We start from the raw sequence: 17821 nt of genomic DNA, 5'->3' as shown, positions 1-17821 counted from the left end.
CAATGCATGTAAAAATGCATTTAAACATTTTTTTTGAGAGGTTTTTGGATATCTTAGGGCATTAAAGATGGCATGGAGGGATCAGACTTTGTTTTTTTTTCAAAGGCACAAGTGCAAGAGCTTAACGAAGAACTACAAACTGCAAAGGAGTCTGCCAAAACTGCTCGTAGCCGGGAGAACGTCCTAAAAGAGGAAGTGGAAGGACTGAACCAAGAGATCCAGAGATGTCAGAAAACCCAGAGAAGGCTGCAGGCTGAAAAAGAGGAGCGAGAGCAAGAGATCCAGGAGCTTAAGCAGCAAGTAAAGAGGCTCACCAGCGCCATGCAGGTTCGTATCTGTACGTATGTGAAGTCCTACATCAAGTGACTGACTTGAGAGGAAGCAGCTGGCGATGTTGGACTTTGGTTTTGAGTTTTTTGTTATAAGCTGCCACATGACACAGCCACTATTACCATCATGTCATGTGGACAAGTGATTAAAATCCTCTGACTTAGACATGACATTCAGACCTTGAAATATGATAAAACATGGAGATGTGAGACAGGCAACCCCTGTTAGGCTCCACAGCAAATTAAAAAAAATTTAAAAATGTGGAATGCATCAAGACTGGAATCTCACATTCTTCAGAGATTTAAGATAAACTACAGGGAACATCTGTCTTAATTTAATTATTCAGGTATTCTTGTAGATTAGTGACCCATAGCAGTGACATTTAAGATGTTTCTCGAGACTCTATCTGTTTAGCTCGTGCAGACTATTCAAGTCATTACGGCCCTCCTTTTAACAAAAATAATCAGGAACTGTCCTGTCAGAGGCACTGTCTGTCTCCACTCTACCTGTCTGAGAAAAATGAGGCGCGTCTCTCTATATTTGTTGACAGAATCAACCAGAACCAGATGGGAAAGGACCTACCATAGAGAATCTACAGAAGAAGATCAGAAGGCTGGAGTCTGAATTGGAGAAAAGAGTCTTTGTGAAATATGTCAAGGAAGATCATGGAAAGGTTGGGTCAGCGTTAAACTGTTTGGTTACTATTTTATTAGCTTTGCAGCTACCAGAGAAATTTGATCTGTTATTCCATTAACCCACCACACAACCTTCAGCTGTGGGAACTGCAATACCATATGTTGCAACAGGTCTTAATGGGTAAAAGTATATTCGCATTAGGGTGTTCTCTTGGTGCCCAGTGCAGTGTACAAGGCTCACAGGCTGAAGATCTCATCCCTTTATTATATAAAATAAATGTTTATAAAATAACATAAAAATCTATACTTTTTAACAAAATATGTTATAATTCTAACATATGTATAGAATGAAATATAGAGCAGCCTGTGCTGTTTCATGAATACGAGCGATTCTGACAGTATCTGTACACAGAAGATGTATATTAAGGCCTTCTGTAGTTTAATGAGTTTCTGCAGCTGATGTACAACTTTACTTTGTAATAGACTAAAGAAGAAATTGTGCGATGGGAGGAGGGCAAGAAGTGGCAAACCAGGTTGGAAAAGGTGAAGAATTCGCTGAAGGAGAAGGAACGGGAGAATGAATCTTTGTCAAAGCAGCTCGGCACTCTCAAAGACCTTTATGCCAGGTCAGTGTATTTGTCATACGAACCGGTTTGTACAGGTTTCTTTGATTTTGCTCAGTGTATACACAAAGACTCTTCTTTACAGCTGTCAGTAGAGCTGTCACATAGCACTCCATGTTTGACGTAAATCCCCTTTATTTATTTTATTTCGCACGCAGACTGGAGCAAGAGAAGGGTGCACTGCAGAAAAAACTGAAGCTTCGAGGTGTGACTGCTGATCAGGTGGTGGGGTTGCGGTCAACTGAGATGGAGACGGAGATAGAGGAGCTGAAGAAGAATAACTCAGAGCTGGAGATGGAGATTCTCACCATAAAGTATGTGTCGGTCTTTAAAAATATTTGCTACTGCGCAAAATTCCTTTACCCCCCCGTATATGAATGATTTTACTTTAATGAAAGTTTTGCACAATCTTGTCATGAGTTAAACACCTCGAATATTTTCAAAAAATCCTTAGAGTTTCCACATGTGTTTAGTACTTGTTCACCACAAACCATCTCAACTTGGAACAAGGTTGGGTAATTGTGGAGGCTTTATCTGCCTTTTCTTTCTATGTTAAAAAGCTCTTACATTGGCCAAAACATGTATTACTAAAGTTGTCATTCTTTAGAGATACAAATGATGGCACTACTAAGCACCAGCCACATAGAATAACAGGTTGCTGCAGGGAGCTACACTATAATGCCAGAAGTATTCACTCACCCATCCAATAATTCAATTCAGGTGTTCCAATCACTTCCATGGCCACAGGTGTATAAATTCAAGCACCTCGGCATGCAAACTGCTTCTACAAACATTTGTGAAAGAATGGGTCGCTCTCAGGAGCTCAGTGAATTCCAGTGTGGTACCACGATAGGATGCTACCTGTGCAACAAGTCTAGTCGTGAAATTTCTTCACGACTAGATATTCCACAGTCAACTGTCAGTGGTATTATAACAAAGTGGAAGCGATTGGGAAAGAGACCACGTAAGATGACAAAGCGGGATCAGCGGATGCACAGAGGTCGCCAACTTTCTGCAGAGTCAGATCAACAAACTTCACATGGCCTTTAGATTAGCTCAAGAACAGTACGTAGAGATTGCCGAGCAGCTGCATCCAAGCCATACATCACCAAGTGCAATGCAAAGCGTCGGATGCAGTGGTGTAAAACACGCCACCACTGGACTCTAGAGCAGTGGAGACACATTCTCTGGAGTGACGAATCACGCTTCTCCATCTGGCAATCTTGTGGACGATTATGGGTTTGGAGGTTGCCAGGAGAACGGTGCTTATCTGACTGCATTGTGCCAAGTATAAAGTTTGGTGGAGGGGGGGATTATGGTCTGGGCTTGTCTTTCAGGAGCTGGGCTTGGCCCCTTATTTCCAGTGAAAGAAACTCTGAATGCTTCAGCATACCAAGAGATTTTGGACAGCTTCATGCTCCCAACTTTGTGGAAACAGTTTGAGGATGGCCCCTTTCTGTTCCAACATGACAGCGCACCAGTGCACAAAGCAATGTCCATGAAGACATGGATGAGTGAGTTTGGTGTGGAAGAACTTGACTGGCCTGCACAGAGTCCTGACTTCAACCCAATAGAACACCTTTGGGATGAATTAGAGTGGAGGCTGCGAGCCAGGCCTTTTTGTCCAACATCAGTGTCACAAATGCGGTCTGGAAGAATGGTAAAAAATTCCCATAAATACACTCCTAAACCTTGTGAAAAGCTTGCCCAGAAGAGCTGTAGCTGTTATATCTGGAAAGGATGAGCCGACGTCACATTAAACCTTATGGAATTAGAATGGGATGTCACTTCTAAATCATCAACTTGTATTTTAGACCCAATCCCAACCAGACTGTTCAAGGAGGTTTTCCCCTTAACTGACATTTCCATACTGGCTTTGATCAATCTGTCTTTGTTGACAGGATATGTACCTCAGACTTTTAAGGTTGCTGTAATTAAATCTTTACTTAAAAAACCTGCTCTTGATTCAGAAGTGTTGGCTAATTATCAACCTATATCCAATCTCCCTTTTTTGTCTATAGTTATTGAAAAAATAGTTGCAGCTCAACTTTGTGATCATTTACATAGAAATAATCTGTTTGAAGAGTTTCAGTCAGGATTCAGAGTGCATCATAGCACAGAAACAGCACTGGTTAAAATTACCAATGATCTCCTCTTGGCATCTGATAGCAGACTTGTGTCTGTGCTTGTCCTATTGGATCTCAGTGCTGCATTTGATACGATCGATCACAGCATTCTGTTACAGAGACTTGAACATGTTATTGGGATTAAAGGAACTGCATTAGACTGGTTTAAGTCATATTTATCTGATAGATTCCAGTTTGTTCTTGTAAATGAAGAATCTTCCTCACACATCGGAGTAAGTCATGGAGTTCCTCAGGGTTCTGTGCTTGGACCAATTCTTTTTACTTCCTGTTAAAAGGGAGTCTTTCCTTTCCACAGTCGCCACAGGCATGCTTAGGACAGGAGATTGGACTGAAGACAAGTTTCAGTGCAATCTGTTGGTTTCGTTAGCTAGGATATTGTTTTTGAATTGGCTCTATATGAATTAATTGGATTAATTTTAAAGTAATTAACTGAATTTAATTGGATTATGATTACAATTAATTGAATTCCAATTGGCTTGAATTGGACTATATTATTTAAGTGCCTTGAGATGACAATTGTTGTAAATTGGCGCTATATAAATAAAACTGAATTGAATTTAATTGAATTGAACTTAAATTCATATGCATGTAAAGGCAGATGAACGAATACTTTTGACAATGTAGTGTATGTTGATTTTTGTTAAGTGTGCATCCCAGGTCATCAAACCCCCTCCTCCGTACTTCACACTCAGGACCACACATGCAGATACAGCCCCCTTCCCTTATTCTGTGTCAACAGTTGGAAGAGTTTGCAGCTGTAAAACAGTATACATTTCTACCTGTCTGCTGCGCACCTCTTCCTTTTATTGGCCTCTTTCAGGCTTGATTTCACTGCAGCAATGAAACTCTTAAAGCCTGATTCACTCAGTCTACTCCCAACAGTTGATGTTAAGAAGTGTCTGCCAATTGAACTCTGTCCGCTTAAACTCTAACCTCATTAGTATTAAATTATGAATTTTAAGGCCGTTACCTCTAATGAACCTGTATCATGCAGCAGCCATAAGTGTTGGTCCTCAAGGGAGCCTGTTGATGACAGCATCTGATGGTTTTTAAAAAGTTCTTGCAGAGTTTTTGCAGTTGTCCAGATTGTCATATGTTATGGATTACTGCAGTTGCATACAGCATAAGAACACTGCCGTGACACAGTGCAGTTGGTTACCTCAAACACATTAAGAAGGCAAGAAGTTCGAATAATCGTCTTTTGGCGAAACTAACCTGTTAACTGAAAATCATTCCAGGTGATTATCTTTTGAAGCTATACATACATATAAATACTTTTTGTCTACTTCGTGACTTCATATGTATTATTTCATAGTTCTGATGTCTTCAGTATTATTCTACATTTAGAAGACAGTCAAAATAAAGAAAAACCTATGCAAATGCAGGCAGAATACATGCCTTTAAGTGAATTTGTCAAGAGCATTAGCACAGTGATTCAAGGATTTCAGATTGTTGAGCTTCAGTTTCTGCTGTGTGTTATTTCATGAAGATGAAATAGCATATCTGAAAGCCATCTGTCCGAGCTCAGTATTTACTATCAGAACCTGGAGCTGAAGCCAGTAAGGTGTTTGATGAGTTCCAGATGCACAGATTAAGATAAATGAGGGAACGTAAAGCGATCATTTAGAAACTTCTCTTAACAAATAGGAGCCAACGATGTTGGTTTTTTAAAGGAAGACCATAAATTCTACAGGCTTATCCAAATAACTGGATATCTGTCGGATCCTAACAGCAGAGATTTATGACTCTACCTTTTTTTTTTTATCTAGTATCTAAATTTTTCAGAATTCTGTGTTGTGATTATTTGCAATATATCAGATCCTTTTATCATCGTTATTGGACCCATGTGAGAACTGACTGAGAAATAGTTAAGCATAGTTGAGCTACAAGTATTAATGATTAGCCTTATAATTGAATGATGAATTACTGGAATTTGACGTTTTTTCTCCGGTGTGGAGAATAAGTATAGCGGCATATTTGGGGGGGTGGGGGGCAGTGGTGATATCGAACCTTCAAAGTAAATCAAATAGAAAGATACCACTATCTGGACCACATTGATCACATAAACATGTCAAGGAAGAATCTCTTCAGATGGAGTCACTGTTGAACTGAATTCACCTATGATCACACAAAGCAACCACTGTTGGACACGCATGACCTTTGAACCAACAGGCAGTACTACATGAGAGACTTTTATGCCACTATGATCAATGTAGCCACATTGGCTCAGGAGTACTTTAAAAAAAACATTATCACTCAACACGGTCCTTTCCAGAGAAATTGTAATCGGAAATTTTACCACAAAAGGAGGAAGCCACATGTCAACTCTCTTGAGTTCTCTGGACATGAGCTCCTATCAGATGGTCAGGAAAACAGTGAACGCGTGTCTGTGGTCGGACGAGTTTCAGCTGCTCAGCTGAAAAATTGATGTCTACGTGTGCCAAAAATGAGAAAGACCACCCAGGCTGTTGTCATAGAACGGTGCAAAAGTGATGTTGTAAGGCTGCAACAGTGTTCCTGACATGGATGATTTGCATGCGTGGAGGTATTATTGATACAGAGGTGTATGATGGAATTTTGCGGTGACATCTGATATCATCAAGGGGACGTGCTTTCCGGGGAAGTGAATAGTTTTCAGCAGGACGGTGTCAGCCCTCATTCTGCATGACCTGCTAGAGTATGGCTTTATGCACACAGAGTGGGAATGTGCAGAACATCAGGAAGGGGAGTCGATGCCAACCACGGACTGTTAAACAGCTAAAATCTGGTATCTAGTATGACTGAAATCTGTGTCCGTGCTTACTGGAAGTGTAGTGTTCAACAGTGTTGAAAATCATTTCCTTTGCGTGTGTGTCTGTAAAAGGCTCGAGCAGATTAACAAATTACAGATTTAAGTTTCTGGAAATGCATTGAGTTTGTACATAAAGAATAAGAGCAATGGATATATGGGTATATGGCGTGTGGAGTAGGATTTAGGGTTGATTTTTTTTGTCTGTGCGGAACGTCACAAATAGAAAACAAACTAACATGACTTAACGCTTAAAGCTTCAAAATGTGATAAGTAGCAATTTAGTAGAGAATATATAAACATGAATAATCACTGTTCCCTCAAGCAATAATTAACTTGATTTTGCTGATGCCAGCTCTTCAAATCACTTGGTTTGTATATATTGTTTTCTATTGAGGCTGCTAAGTTGCACACTGCACATATTGTATACAGTTACTTATGTTATTTTATGTTAGCTTTATTTTGTTTTTATTTTATCTTATTTTATTTTATTACTTGTATCGTAACTGTTGCACAGAAATTTCCCTCGGGATAAATAAAGCTTCTTGAATCTTGAATCTTATACTATAATGTGTGCCAGTGATGATGAGAAAAAAGTTTCAGCCTCCTCCTCCTCCTGTACAAAATCAACTTTATGATTTGGGTTGTTTCAAATCCTCACTGACGAGGCTTTTATAGTGTGATACAAAATAATGTTGTGCAGTACAAAGCAAGACTTGTGTTTTCTTGTTGAACCCAAAGAGAACAGCAGGCTTTACCTCGTGATGAGGCCATGGAGAACCTGGTGCTCAGAAACAGCTTCCTGGAGGAGAGGATCCATTCGTTAGAAGGCCAGATGTCCAAAGATCCTCTATCAAGACCCTCTGTAAGTGATGAGCTGATTATTAGAGCCGAAAAATCTAACATAAAGGTGATCACTTTGTATAAAAGTAAACATTTCAAGCTGTTCAAATTCAGACATGCTCTTGTGTGTAAGTCATTGTAAAATGAGTGTCTTTGAATTCAGAAGCTGCCACGCCACACGGGTCATTTGAAGTAAACGTTTGAAGCAACATTTGACTGATAGAAAAATGTTTATTTGAGTTATTTATTAGTTGTGGTACAAACATGGCAAAAACTCACATTTATAGCAAGATGTGTGACGTGGCCTGTGATATTTTTGAAGGTTTGGACATTTTAAATTGTATTCATCAGTCTTTATTCTCTTTCTAAATATTTCTGCATCTCTCTGGATTTACTCTGATTAATTGTCTGCTAAGGGGAGAAGCGACTCCTCCCACACTTTCAGAGGGATTTGTTCTGCTACTTTTGATATTGAGGATGGGTCATGCGAAGGGAATGCTGCAGCCCACCCTTTAAAGCCCCGCAGCCGCTGCGTTAGTCCCGAAGCTGTTGAGGACACCTTTCACCAAAAGAGGGAGCCAAAGCAAACCTGGGCAGATAGAGAGACTCAAACCAGTTTTATGGGAACACAGGATGTTTGCACTGAGCAATCGAGCCATGAGGTGGCAGGAAACACAGCAGCTGAGAAAGGAGACGTGATCTCAGAGGCAGATGTGGATAATGATCATGTGGAAGAGGAGGAGAGGCAAACAGGTGCACATGTCTATGAAAGTGCAGAAGTCATCACCGGTGGTGCTGAAGTTTCCATGCCTGAAGAACAGGAAGAACCACAGACCACACAAGAAAATGAGCCTGAACAGGATGATGCATCAGAGAGGCCGGGATCGGTTGTGCCTTCCTCTGCACCAGAGGCAGGCGATGAAATGAGTGAAACGGTCAATAAAGAAGGTGTTTGTGACCCAGATGGTGATGATCGGGATGACGACAACGTCGAAGTCAAATCAGAGACGCCACAGAGAGCTGAGGAACAGGTTGAGCTGAAGGAAGGGGGGGATGAGAGTACAAAGGAGGCAACAGAGGAGGTTAAGCAGGAACAGTCCTCCTCAGCTAAGCCAGATGTGGACTCCAGCACCAAACTGAGGGAACACCCAGAGAAGTCCATCATTAGAAAAAGAGACGAACAAGCACAAAAACGGGAAAGCACAACTCTTAGATATCTGAAGGTACTCAGGCTTCTTTAGTCACCCTGCTGAAGTAGTCGTGCTGTGATAGTGTTAGAGGTGGCTGCGCCAAAGTCAGGTCAAACCTGTGGAGTGGCTTGTTAGTGTGTAGGTGTTGAACCCCCCCGCCCCTGCACAGCCGTCATGGATTCAAGGTTTCCATTGGATGTGTGTTGGTAGAGACAGATTTCATGATCCCCCAGAACAGTTATTCAAATAAGCAAATCTGTCCTTACACTCTGCAGCAGTATAGCTGATTAATTCATTTATACTGGCTCATTCTGTGGCGTTTCTGTTCTTTAGACTTCAGGAAGAGGCACCAGCACGCCATCACAGAGAGATCAGGATGTTTCAAAGGAAAACCTCAGGTTGGCCTCTGAGAACCTGGAGCTGCGCTTTCAACTGGAGCAAACCAACAAAGACCTACCGAGACTCAAGGTACAACCCAAACAAAATCAGTTCCGTTAGTGCTGATTTTATCACGGAATACAAATCCAATATCAAAGAAGTTGGGGAAAAAAAGAGAAAATTGATTTGCAACACTCAATATTTCAGTCTCAATAGAAAATGGAAAACATTTAAAATGTTGAAAGTGAGATATTTTACTATTTCATGAAAGATATTAGTTAATTTTCATTTTAATGGCAGCCTCACATCTCAGAGAAGTAGTTTTTAATGTAGTGCTGCCGGAAAGCCCAAAGATCAGAAGAGATGCCTCCAGATTCTCTTAATCTTTTTAGGATCTGATGTACTATAGATTATTGAACATTCCAAGTTTTTTAAATTTTACATGGTGGAACATTATTCTGAAAGTGCCCCCCAGTTTGTCGACACTTTTTATTTTGCTGATTGCGGCACGTCTGCCTACCTTTACTTCTGAGAGACTCGGCCTCTCTGAGGTGCTCTTTTTACAACCAGTCATCTTGGGTATAAGAAGAGCTGTTGTCAACTCACCTGAAATAGTCCACCAATTTCAGTGTTATGAGAAAATATTTTCAGGAAATATAGAAATGTCTCACTTTTAACATTTGAATTGTTTCTTTGAAAATTTAAGATGTACATACTGTTTACAATATGATATATATAATCCAAAAAAATATCAGTTTATGTAATGTGCAAATCATTGCTTTCTTTTTTAATGATATTTTACACAGCACCCAAACATTGCTGGGTTGTGTTTGTCAGTCTGTGACTTTTTCATTCTCATTCTGTCCTGCTGACGGAGACTCAGAGACGTAGACCATTTCTCTGATACTCCAACATTCTACCGACTGCTTTTTAAACTCGGCCTTACTGTTGTGGAGCTATCTCTGCAGTTTTTTTTCTCTCCATTTTCATAAATAACCCTAAGCTAGAGAGCTTAATCAAAGAGGCATGTCAGCATGTGGTCTTCCATCCACGTTTTTGGTGGGCATTAAAAAGTACAGAAAACAGCAATGTTTGATACAACTTGGAAGTGTTTTAAATATGATATCGATTTGGGCAAGAGTGTTTGACAGCTGATACCGAATTTCTTTGTTTTTTTTCGCAGAATCAGGTTGCAGACCTGAAGGAGATGTGCAGTGCACTGAAAAAGGAAAAGACAGAAGTGGAGAAAAAGTTGGCACATACACGTGGAGTAAGTTATTCAAAAAAAGTCACTAAACGTGGACTTTAACAAAAATGCTCAGGATAAGAAAACTCATTTTGACAATTGGAAAAAAAAATAAAAATGGACAAAAGAAACTCCACTGAGGGCCATCGCTGACATTGAATCTACCGTGCTCTTGCTTCGGTGCATGATTTGTGGTGTGTTCCTCATCAGGCTGGTCATAGTGGTAAAACGGTACCTGAACTTGAGAAGACCATTGGGCTGATGAAGAAGGTGGTGGAGAGAGTGCAGAGGGAAAACGAGACGCTGAAGAAGTCCAGCGCTCCAGCAAAACAAGACAAAGTCGATGCTTTGGAGAAAGAAATTGAAAAACTAAAGGTTGTGGGCATCTTCTGAGTCGTGTGCATCTGTGTTCTGTTCCTGCAGATGACGGTTAATGTTGTGTTCTTCTAGGCCGACTGTGAGACACTGAAGCGTCAAAGTGAAGCTGAGATGAGTTCAAAACTGGAGTCTAAAACCAAAGGGCTGGAGAAGATAGCCATGGAGAACGAGCGTCTGCGCAAGGAGATTAAAAGGGTATCTGCAGTTTATTTATGTTCTGAAGACGTGTCCCCAGGGTGGGGGTGCAAGCTGAAAGAGGTTGAGTGCCTTTTATTTATGATCACCTGTCACCAGGGAATTTTTGTGCCAAATTATTTTTTCTAACAGGAAATTGAAGCTTCAGAGAAGCTGCGAGTGACCAAGATGAGTCTGGAAGTGACCAATGAGAAGCTCGAGGCAGAGCTGGAGGAAACCAAGCAAAGACTGTTGGCAGCTCTCTCCAGACCCGTCACAGAGGGCACGGATAGTAAGGCCTCGAAGGCATCTGTAGTAACCAGGTCAGCAAATCCAAGCCTTAGATAAATGGACGTTCACAATCAACTTCAAACAGTAACCTGCTGCAAATCCTTCTGGTTACATAGTTATGAAACTGCATCAGCCCGTGTGTGAGATAGTGTTTGACTTCCATGTGCAGAATGTTTGAGAACAAGATGAAGGAGCTGGAGAAGGAGCTTTCCCAGAAGACCGCCACCCTCTCTGAAGTCAAACACCAGCTGAAGGAGGCGAAAGAGCGTGAGGAAAGAGCTCAGACAAGCGTCCGACAACTAGAAGATCAGGTACAGGCTAATAAACGGATTACTTCAATAACAAGAGACCGTTTAATCTTTTCAGTACATCAAGCAGAGCTGTACTTCTGGTGGGCTCTGGGCCTTATGAGGAACTGGAATTTTCAGCTTCATAATTTTGCTTCAGATGTAAGGATTAATGACTAGAAGGATTAATGTGGCCTTGTTTGGCAAACAACAAACACTGGTCAGCTTATTTTAAGCGACTTTGGGCTTGTTTTTGTTGTTGTTTTTTTAAACTCTAAAGACGTCGTTTATTTTTGAGATTGTTTCTAAGGATTTTCCAACATGCAGTACAGTTATAGACACATTGTCGCCTCAGCTCGCATACGTTGGGTTCTCAGTGAGAAGAACGGTGTTCGTGGTGCTCCAATAGATGCATTTACTAAGTTAGCTTTAGCTTTATTTCAATGATCTTAATTTGACTTATTTAGATAATTGAAATGAAGTATTAAGTAAACTATTGAACTAATAAAAAACAGATAAAGCCGCACAGTTGTCTGTAAAATAATATGCTTCTGCAGCTACATTAAATTGATACTTTCATTAATGAATCAATATTTATAATCCATTTATACAATATAATAATATATTCCAAATATTAAGTCCACTTTAGACACCTTAAGAATGTTTTGCTGGTACATTTTCTTATATTAAGTAGAATTTTGACATTACTTTCAAGTATTTTTTCACTTTAGTGTCGCAAATTGTAAGACTTGTAAAACCATAAATACTTTGGTAGGTAAAATCAAATGATGCTTTTTAAAAGAAGATCTCCTTTCAGGTTCTGGTCTTTGTGTAATTGTTTTGTTGTCTCACTTTACAGCTGAGTGTACTTGTCATTCATCATTTCTTAGGTCGACGTATTGAAAAGGCTTCCTGTCGCTGCAAAGCGTAACACAGGGCTCTCCAAAGAGTTGCAGCCAATCAGGTATGCTCCGCTGTGCTCGTGGAAAATCACGGTAACACGCTTGCATTGGAGTTACGCAGAATACAGTAGGTCATGGGAGTTTTTCCTCATTCACAGTTAGGTACACAAGAACACCGCGACGGCGGCTATAAAATGAAGCAGTGAGGATGCAACTGAAGTTTAGGTCTGTGGAGAGTATGAAATGACAAAGAAAATAAAAACGAGTCTCCTGAAATACACAAAAGTGGCTTTACAAATAAAGTTGGCCATTGAAAAATGAACATTTTATTAATTTCATTGACATATTGACATATTTTATTGACATATTTCATTTTCTCATCTCTCTCAACACTGTAGAAGTGACAGTGGCTGCCAAACTGTATGTGGCTCCACTTCAACAATGCCATGTTTGACAGATACATGTGTTGAAACTGCTTACCAGTCAATTCTGACCTGCAAATGGATTCAAATAAAAGTAACTTCTAAACAGCTAAATTAATATGGATGTGAGAGCTGATGTCACGTCACGACTGCTTGGTTTTAAATGTGGCTCGTGTGCGGAGGCAAAAATGTCTTTATAATCACAGATCCACATTTTTTGATGCCCTTTTTATTAGACAGTCATCTTTGAATCGTTCATTTAGGCATAATAATTTTTGAAAATTCCCATTTAAGTCAGTAGACAGAGTTTTAACCAAACCTTTAATATGATTTACTGCATGAGCTGGAGAAAGAACCACGCTCACCTCCACAGTTTTATCAAGCAAAGCAGCATTAGTTTCCGTCCTGATGCTTTCATCATGTGCTTGTTGTGGACATCGCTAACATCTACCTGTTGTTTATCAGAAGAGCGATGGACTCTGAGCTGGAGAAGGAGAACATGGAACTGAAACAGAAGATAACGGAGTTCACTGAGCAATACGGTGAAGCATCCTCAAAACTCGGTGAGACTTCACTGCATCCCGTTGTTTCTTGAACATGAAGCTGTGATTTGGGTTCTCTTGTAACGTCGCTGGCATTTTAAAAAAAAAGTTTTAATATAAACATTCTGAAACTAAATTGTAATTATTCTGGCGCAACACTGAAACAATTTCAAACTATGTACATTCTGTTTTTGGTCAATGAGAGCAGTTTCATTGTGCTTGTGGTTTGCTTTTATTGAAATAGCACTAAGACAACATTTTTACATTTAATCTGCAAAACACCTGAATATCTATGATATAAATCAGTTTAAAGTTGTTGTGTTCTTAGATAACAGAAAACTCAAGGACCTCCTCCAGGCTGCTGAGACGGAGAAAAACAAACTCCAAGCGGAGGTTAAAAAGCTCCGGAAGGAGCTGGCGAATTTTGACCCAACATTTTTTGAAGAGCTTGAAGACTTGAAATACAACTACAACATAGAGGTGAAGAAGAACATTCTGCTGGAGGAGCAGCTGAAGAAGGTGTGCAATCAGTTTGGTGTAAAGGCTGAAGTGCCCAGAGTGTCCATCAGTTAACTCGAGGTCACCGAGAGTTTTAGTGAAGCAACAACTTTTAAAACTGCTACTTTTAGAGTCTGTTTAGTCGTTTTTTTTCTTTTTCCCCTCCCCTTAAGTTTTGTCAGGCTCATTCATGCAGTTTGAAATACTAGAATCGCATTCTTCATTTTTCAGAACAGGGTAAAAGTTCCCCTTTTAACAGTGAAGTGGTGCATAACTTTCAGCCTCTTGCAAAAGCAACTGTTACTTGTTAATGTTAAATTAACTTGAAATCTTGAGATGTAACATATTATGTAGCACATGTATAAAGTTTCCCTGTGTTTGCCAATAAAACCTTAATTTTTGCATTTTAAACCGTCGTAAAAAAAATTTCTTTTAAAAACTCTCCATTTATATACATTATTTACATTACAGACATTGTCTAGTTGGTCGGGATTCTTTTGATACAAGCTGTACACATTTTTGCAAAACAAATTGCAAACTGTTCTCCAGCTTTAATCCACTCCACCTCCAGCGTGATGCCAAATGTGACCCTAAGTTCCAGCCCCTTCACTAGAATACCTGATCTCTCACTGTAAACCACTCGTAAGACTTGTAACTCGTTGTTTTTCCAGACATGGTCCCATTTTAAATCATAAGTACAGTTATGTGGTGGCTATCTGCAGAATGAAGCATGCTCTGGGGATACAGCTTTGGAGCCTCGTCGTCTCGTCTCGCGTTTACGGCTCAAGCTGCACGTCCTGAAGCTGGCTGAAGCAGCGTCCATTCAATGTGAAAAAGGATGCAAACAAGCCTCTGCTGTTGTTGTAAGCGTCCACTGTCCCATCAACACGAATGACGACAGGCCTACTGGCGAGGCAGGTGTCCCCGTCTGGCCACCTCAGTCCCAGGTGATGACGATGGACCTACAAACAGACACGCACTCGGCTTTAGCAAAGAGTTCACTGCACCTCTGCGTGCAAAATGTTCACGTAAAGCGCGTCTAATTGTTTCAGTACAGCCAGTTAAATGCATTTTATGTGATGAATAACATTGGAATATTTAAAATAACCTAAACTTTAAGCTGTTCAGTTTCAATGTGCCCCGAAAGAAGCCTGGGTGCAGCTTAAGTCATCCCACCTTAATGAGAGTGCCGTCATTGCAGTGCCAAACAATGCCCTCAACCCGGCCTTCTGGACTCTCCTGGAACCAGGAATACAGCTGCTGGAAGTTCACAGGTGGAGGGTTTCTGATGGGAATGCTCCCATGTGGCACCAGGCAGTGAACGGGCTGCTTCTTACTCCCCAGTCCTGTTTGAATAGAATGCTCAACTGTAGTTTAAAGGGTGATGATGACAACAACACTGAGACCATGAGCAAAATCTTCCCCTGCTTTAACAATGGAAAGATGGACATATTTTCATTGTTAAAGTGGATCTTTGGTGCATCCAGGACTCATTGGAAGTGTTATTTGAGCAAAACCTACCTCGAGCACAGTCACTTCTTTGTATTTGGAATAATAGTTAATATCACAAGCTGCCATCAAAGAAACAGGCTGTCAAATAAAAACTGCTCTCTCTCCATCAACATACCATAAGGGTTTCCATTGACATTGGTTCCGATGAGCTCCAGCGTTTGTTCCAGGAAGTCGGCTAATGGGACTGCTGCGATTTCCAACACGTCTTCATCGTCAGAGTTGGGCCTAAGAACAAGAGCTGCCCCGACTTCATAATCCACCACAGAAGAGTGCCAACAGTACTGCTTGTTGCTGTTATCCACTGGAACCCAGCCTAGAGGTTTACAAGGACATATAATGAAGCATTCCCACCATATTAATGATATCCATGTGAGAGATGATGCTGGTTTCTTCTTGTTTATGCATTTTATCCAAAGCAACTTACACTCAGTAGTGTAAGGTGGTCTTGCCAAAGGACCCCTACTGGAGGTAATACCTTTTTATGATGGGATCAAGGTGTAGGGCCCTATAATTTCCGTGATCACGGAAACTCGGAACGTATATCTGGATAAAACTGCACGGAGGGAAGCAAACATGGGTGGCACAACAAGCAACCTCCACAGACTGAGCCCCTCCCCCTTCAAAACAATGTAAGCATGGCGCTGCCCATGGCTCTGTCTTTGTCGTCAAAAAAAACTCAGAAACTTGGCACTAACCCTTCAATACAGAGCCGAGCAACACCCAAATGACTTTTATGGGACAGGTGAACTGTTGTTCTGCAAATTTTGCCAGCACTCAATTGACAAGGTACTAACTTACATGGACTAACTAGTCCTAAAACATAAGTAACTTGTTTAAGTTAAATTTGAAGAAGTTTAAAATGTTTGGTTATTGTTTTATGACAAGTCAACTAAAGTTTAATTACTTGCTGCTTGTTTTTGATGCACTTTTGATGTATTGAGGAATTTTTTTCCCCACCTCAATAAATTTAAGTTAATATCTATCTAATTAGTGTACATTTTAGTCATTTACATTAAAACACAGTTTTTATTGTAAAATAAGAGTATTAGGTAAGAAAAAAAACAGGATCCCCAAAAATTAAAATGGAAAAAACAGAATTTGGGTAAAATTAAAACGGATTTTATAGGGCCCTCAAGGTGAGATTTGAACCCCAGGTCACCCACATGAAAGGCAGCAATCTTATCACTACACTATTCAGCCAAAGTGTGACCTGCACAAATACAAATTGTGGACAAAAATAACTCTGTTCAGAGAACCTGGAATGTGTCCATTTTCGTCAGGCAAAGGATGACCGTTACGGTGTCTGACTCCATGTGCAGGGATCCACATTTCGGGCACCGTTTTAAAATCTTCAACCACATCCCAGGTGAAATCTGAAAGAGAAGCCACCAAAGCAACCATTCAAACATACCTCTTACTGTCAGGAGACAACTTCAGCTGCGAGAAGGTAAATCTTTTCACCCTAGAATATATACACTTGACTCAAGCAGCAATACCTTCAGAGCTCTTGTGAGAGTGTTGGTGCCTCTTAAACCTCTTCTCTGCCAGCTTGTTGGGTTTCCTGTCGAGTCTGGCCCAGAGATGAGCTTGACCTGAAGCAAAAAGACCATTTAGTCCTGCAAAGAAAACTTCAAATTCTCAAATCTGTTGGGCGCAGAGAGGCTGCCCGTAATGCTTTCAGCACCAACTCAGATGAAAAAGCAGTTCGCTCGCTGTAATCTGGTAGAAATCACTCTTACTCACCTCCATAAAGTGTGACATAGCAGCAGGTCCCATCCAGTTTTTCTGTGGCCAGTGCACGATCTACGTGAGCCTCGACAGCGAGAGGGTTCAGGTTTTCTGTGGCAACGACCTGAAACGGCTGAAGGGAGGCAGAAACATCTGATATTTGATCCATTTATCGACACATCCATGTACGCACTTTTTTTTTGTACACCGACTGCGTGAGCTGATGTCAGCCACTTATTTCTGGGCACAAATTTTTACTTCTCATACGTCTCTCATATGGTGCACCAACAAGCCAACGCGAATGACGAAAAATAAAGTAAACAAAACTATGCATTTTGACGTATGGATATAAGTAAAAGGGTGAGGGTTTTTTTTGGTCGTTTTTAAACTAACATTTTGCGTTTGTTGTCGCTCCATGCTAGCATGCTAGATGAATCTCGGTTTGCAGCCTCTCACCTGACAGTCCCGTTTTCTGGACTGTTGTTCCCTCACGTCGGTCAGAAACACACACGGCATCTTCTGCTGAACGGAGCCCAGGCGTCGCATTTTGAATGTGCTTCAACAGATACCCCGTTTATTCCATCAAAGTTCACAATTCAGGCTGAGGAGAGCAGAAATGTAAACGTTTGCATGGGGAGTGTGAGAGAGAGAGAAAGACAAGCGAGTCTTCCTCGGTGACATTTTCTGTCGTCGCACAGACAAATAAAAGACTCATTGGCGCCCCCATGCTGGCCGGGTGGGAACTTACAATTATCTGAACGGAACCAAAACAGTCATGTTAACTTAAGTTAATTATTATTGTCTTAATTCAAATGTAACCTTTTTTAATTGTATTTGTTAACAGATTTTTTTCCCTCTGGAGGTTAACTTGTAACAGAAGAAAACAATAACTGTCATAACAAAGCTG

General features: G+C 40.6%; 2 protein-coding genes across 4 annotated transcripts in view; one reads left to right on the top strand and one right to left on the bottom strand.

The window, feature by feature from the left end:
* cep290 (centrosomal protein 290) overlaps nt 1-13749 on the top strand; it is a 48300-nt gene extending 34551 nt beyond the window's left edge. For all 3 annotated transcript variants that reach the window (XM_072386424.1, XM_072386423.1, XM_072386422.1), the window contains 14 exons: nt 106-327; nt 881-1003; nt 1449-1591; nt 1747-1902; nt 7265-7388; nt 8890-9024; nt 10118-10204; nt 10391-10555; nt 10631-10753; nt 10886-11055; nt 11193-11334; nt 12201-12274; nt 13100-13197; nt 13505-13749. In XM_072386424.1, coding sequence (XP_072242525.1) covers nt 106-327; nt 881-1003; nt 1449-1591; nt 1747-1902; nt 7265-7388; nt 8890-9024; nt 10118-10204; nt 10391-10555; nt 10631-10753; nt 10886-11055; nt 11193-11334; nt 12201-12274; nt 13100-13197; nt 13505-13749 — 2007 coding nt within the window. The remainder of the gene's footprint in view (nt 1-105; nt 328-880; nt 1004-1448; nt 1592-1746; nt 1903-7264; nt 7389-8889; nt 9025-10117; nt 10205-10390; nt 10556-10630; nt 10754-10885; nt 11056-11192; nt 11335-12200; nt 12275-13099; nt 13198-13504) is intronic.
* rlig1 (RNA 5'-phosphate and 3'-OH ligase 1) lies at nt 13286-17598 on the bottom strand. Its single transcript, XM_072386426.1, has 7 exons — nt 17371-17598; nt 16930-17047; nt 16683-16778; nt 16443-16559; nt 15302-15499; nt 14851-15020; nt 13286-14636 (listed from the first exon to the last, which is right to left on the bottom strand). The coding sequence occupies exons 1-7, from the start codon at nt 17458-17460 to the stop codon at nt 14451-14453; spliced, it is 975 nt and encodes a 324-aa protein (XP_072242527.1). The 5' UTR covers nt 17461-17598; the 3' UTR covers nt 13286-14450.
* Nucleotides 17599-17821: the final 223 nt, after the last annotated feature.

The sequence above is a fragment of the Leuresthes tenuis genome, unplaced genomic scaffold (assembly GCF_036924035.1).
Source record: "Leuresthes tenuis unplaced genomic scaffold, fLeuTen1.0.hap1 SCAF_5, whole genome shotgun sequence".
Lineage (NCBI taxonomy): Eukaryota > Metazoa > Chordata > Actinopteri > Atheriniformes > Atherinopsidae > Leuresthes > Leuresthes tenuis.
Note: the sequence above shows the minus strand (reverse complement) of the source record. Positions and strands in the feature narration are given on the sequence as shown.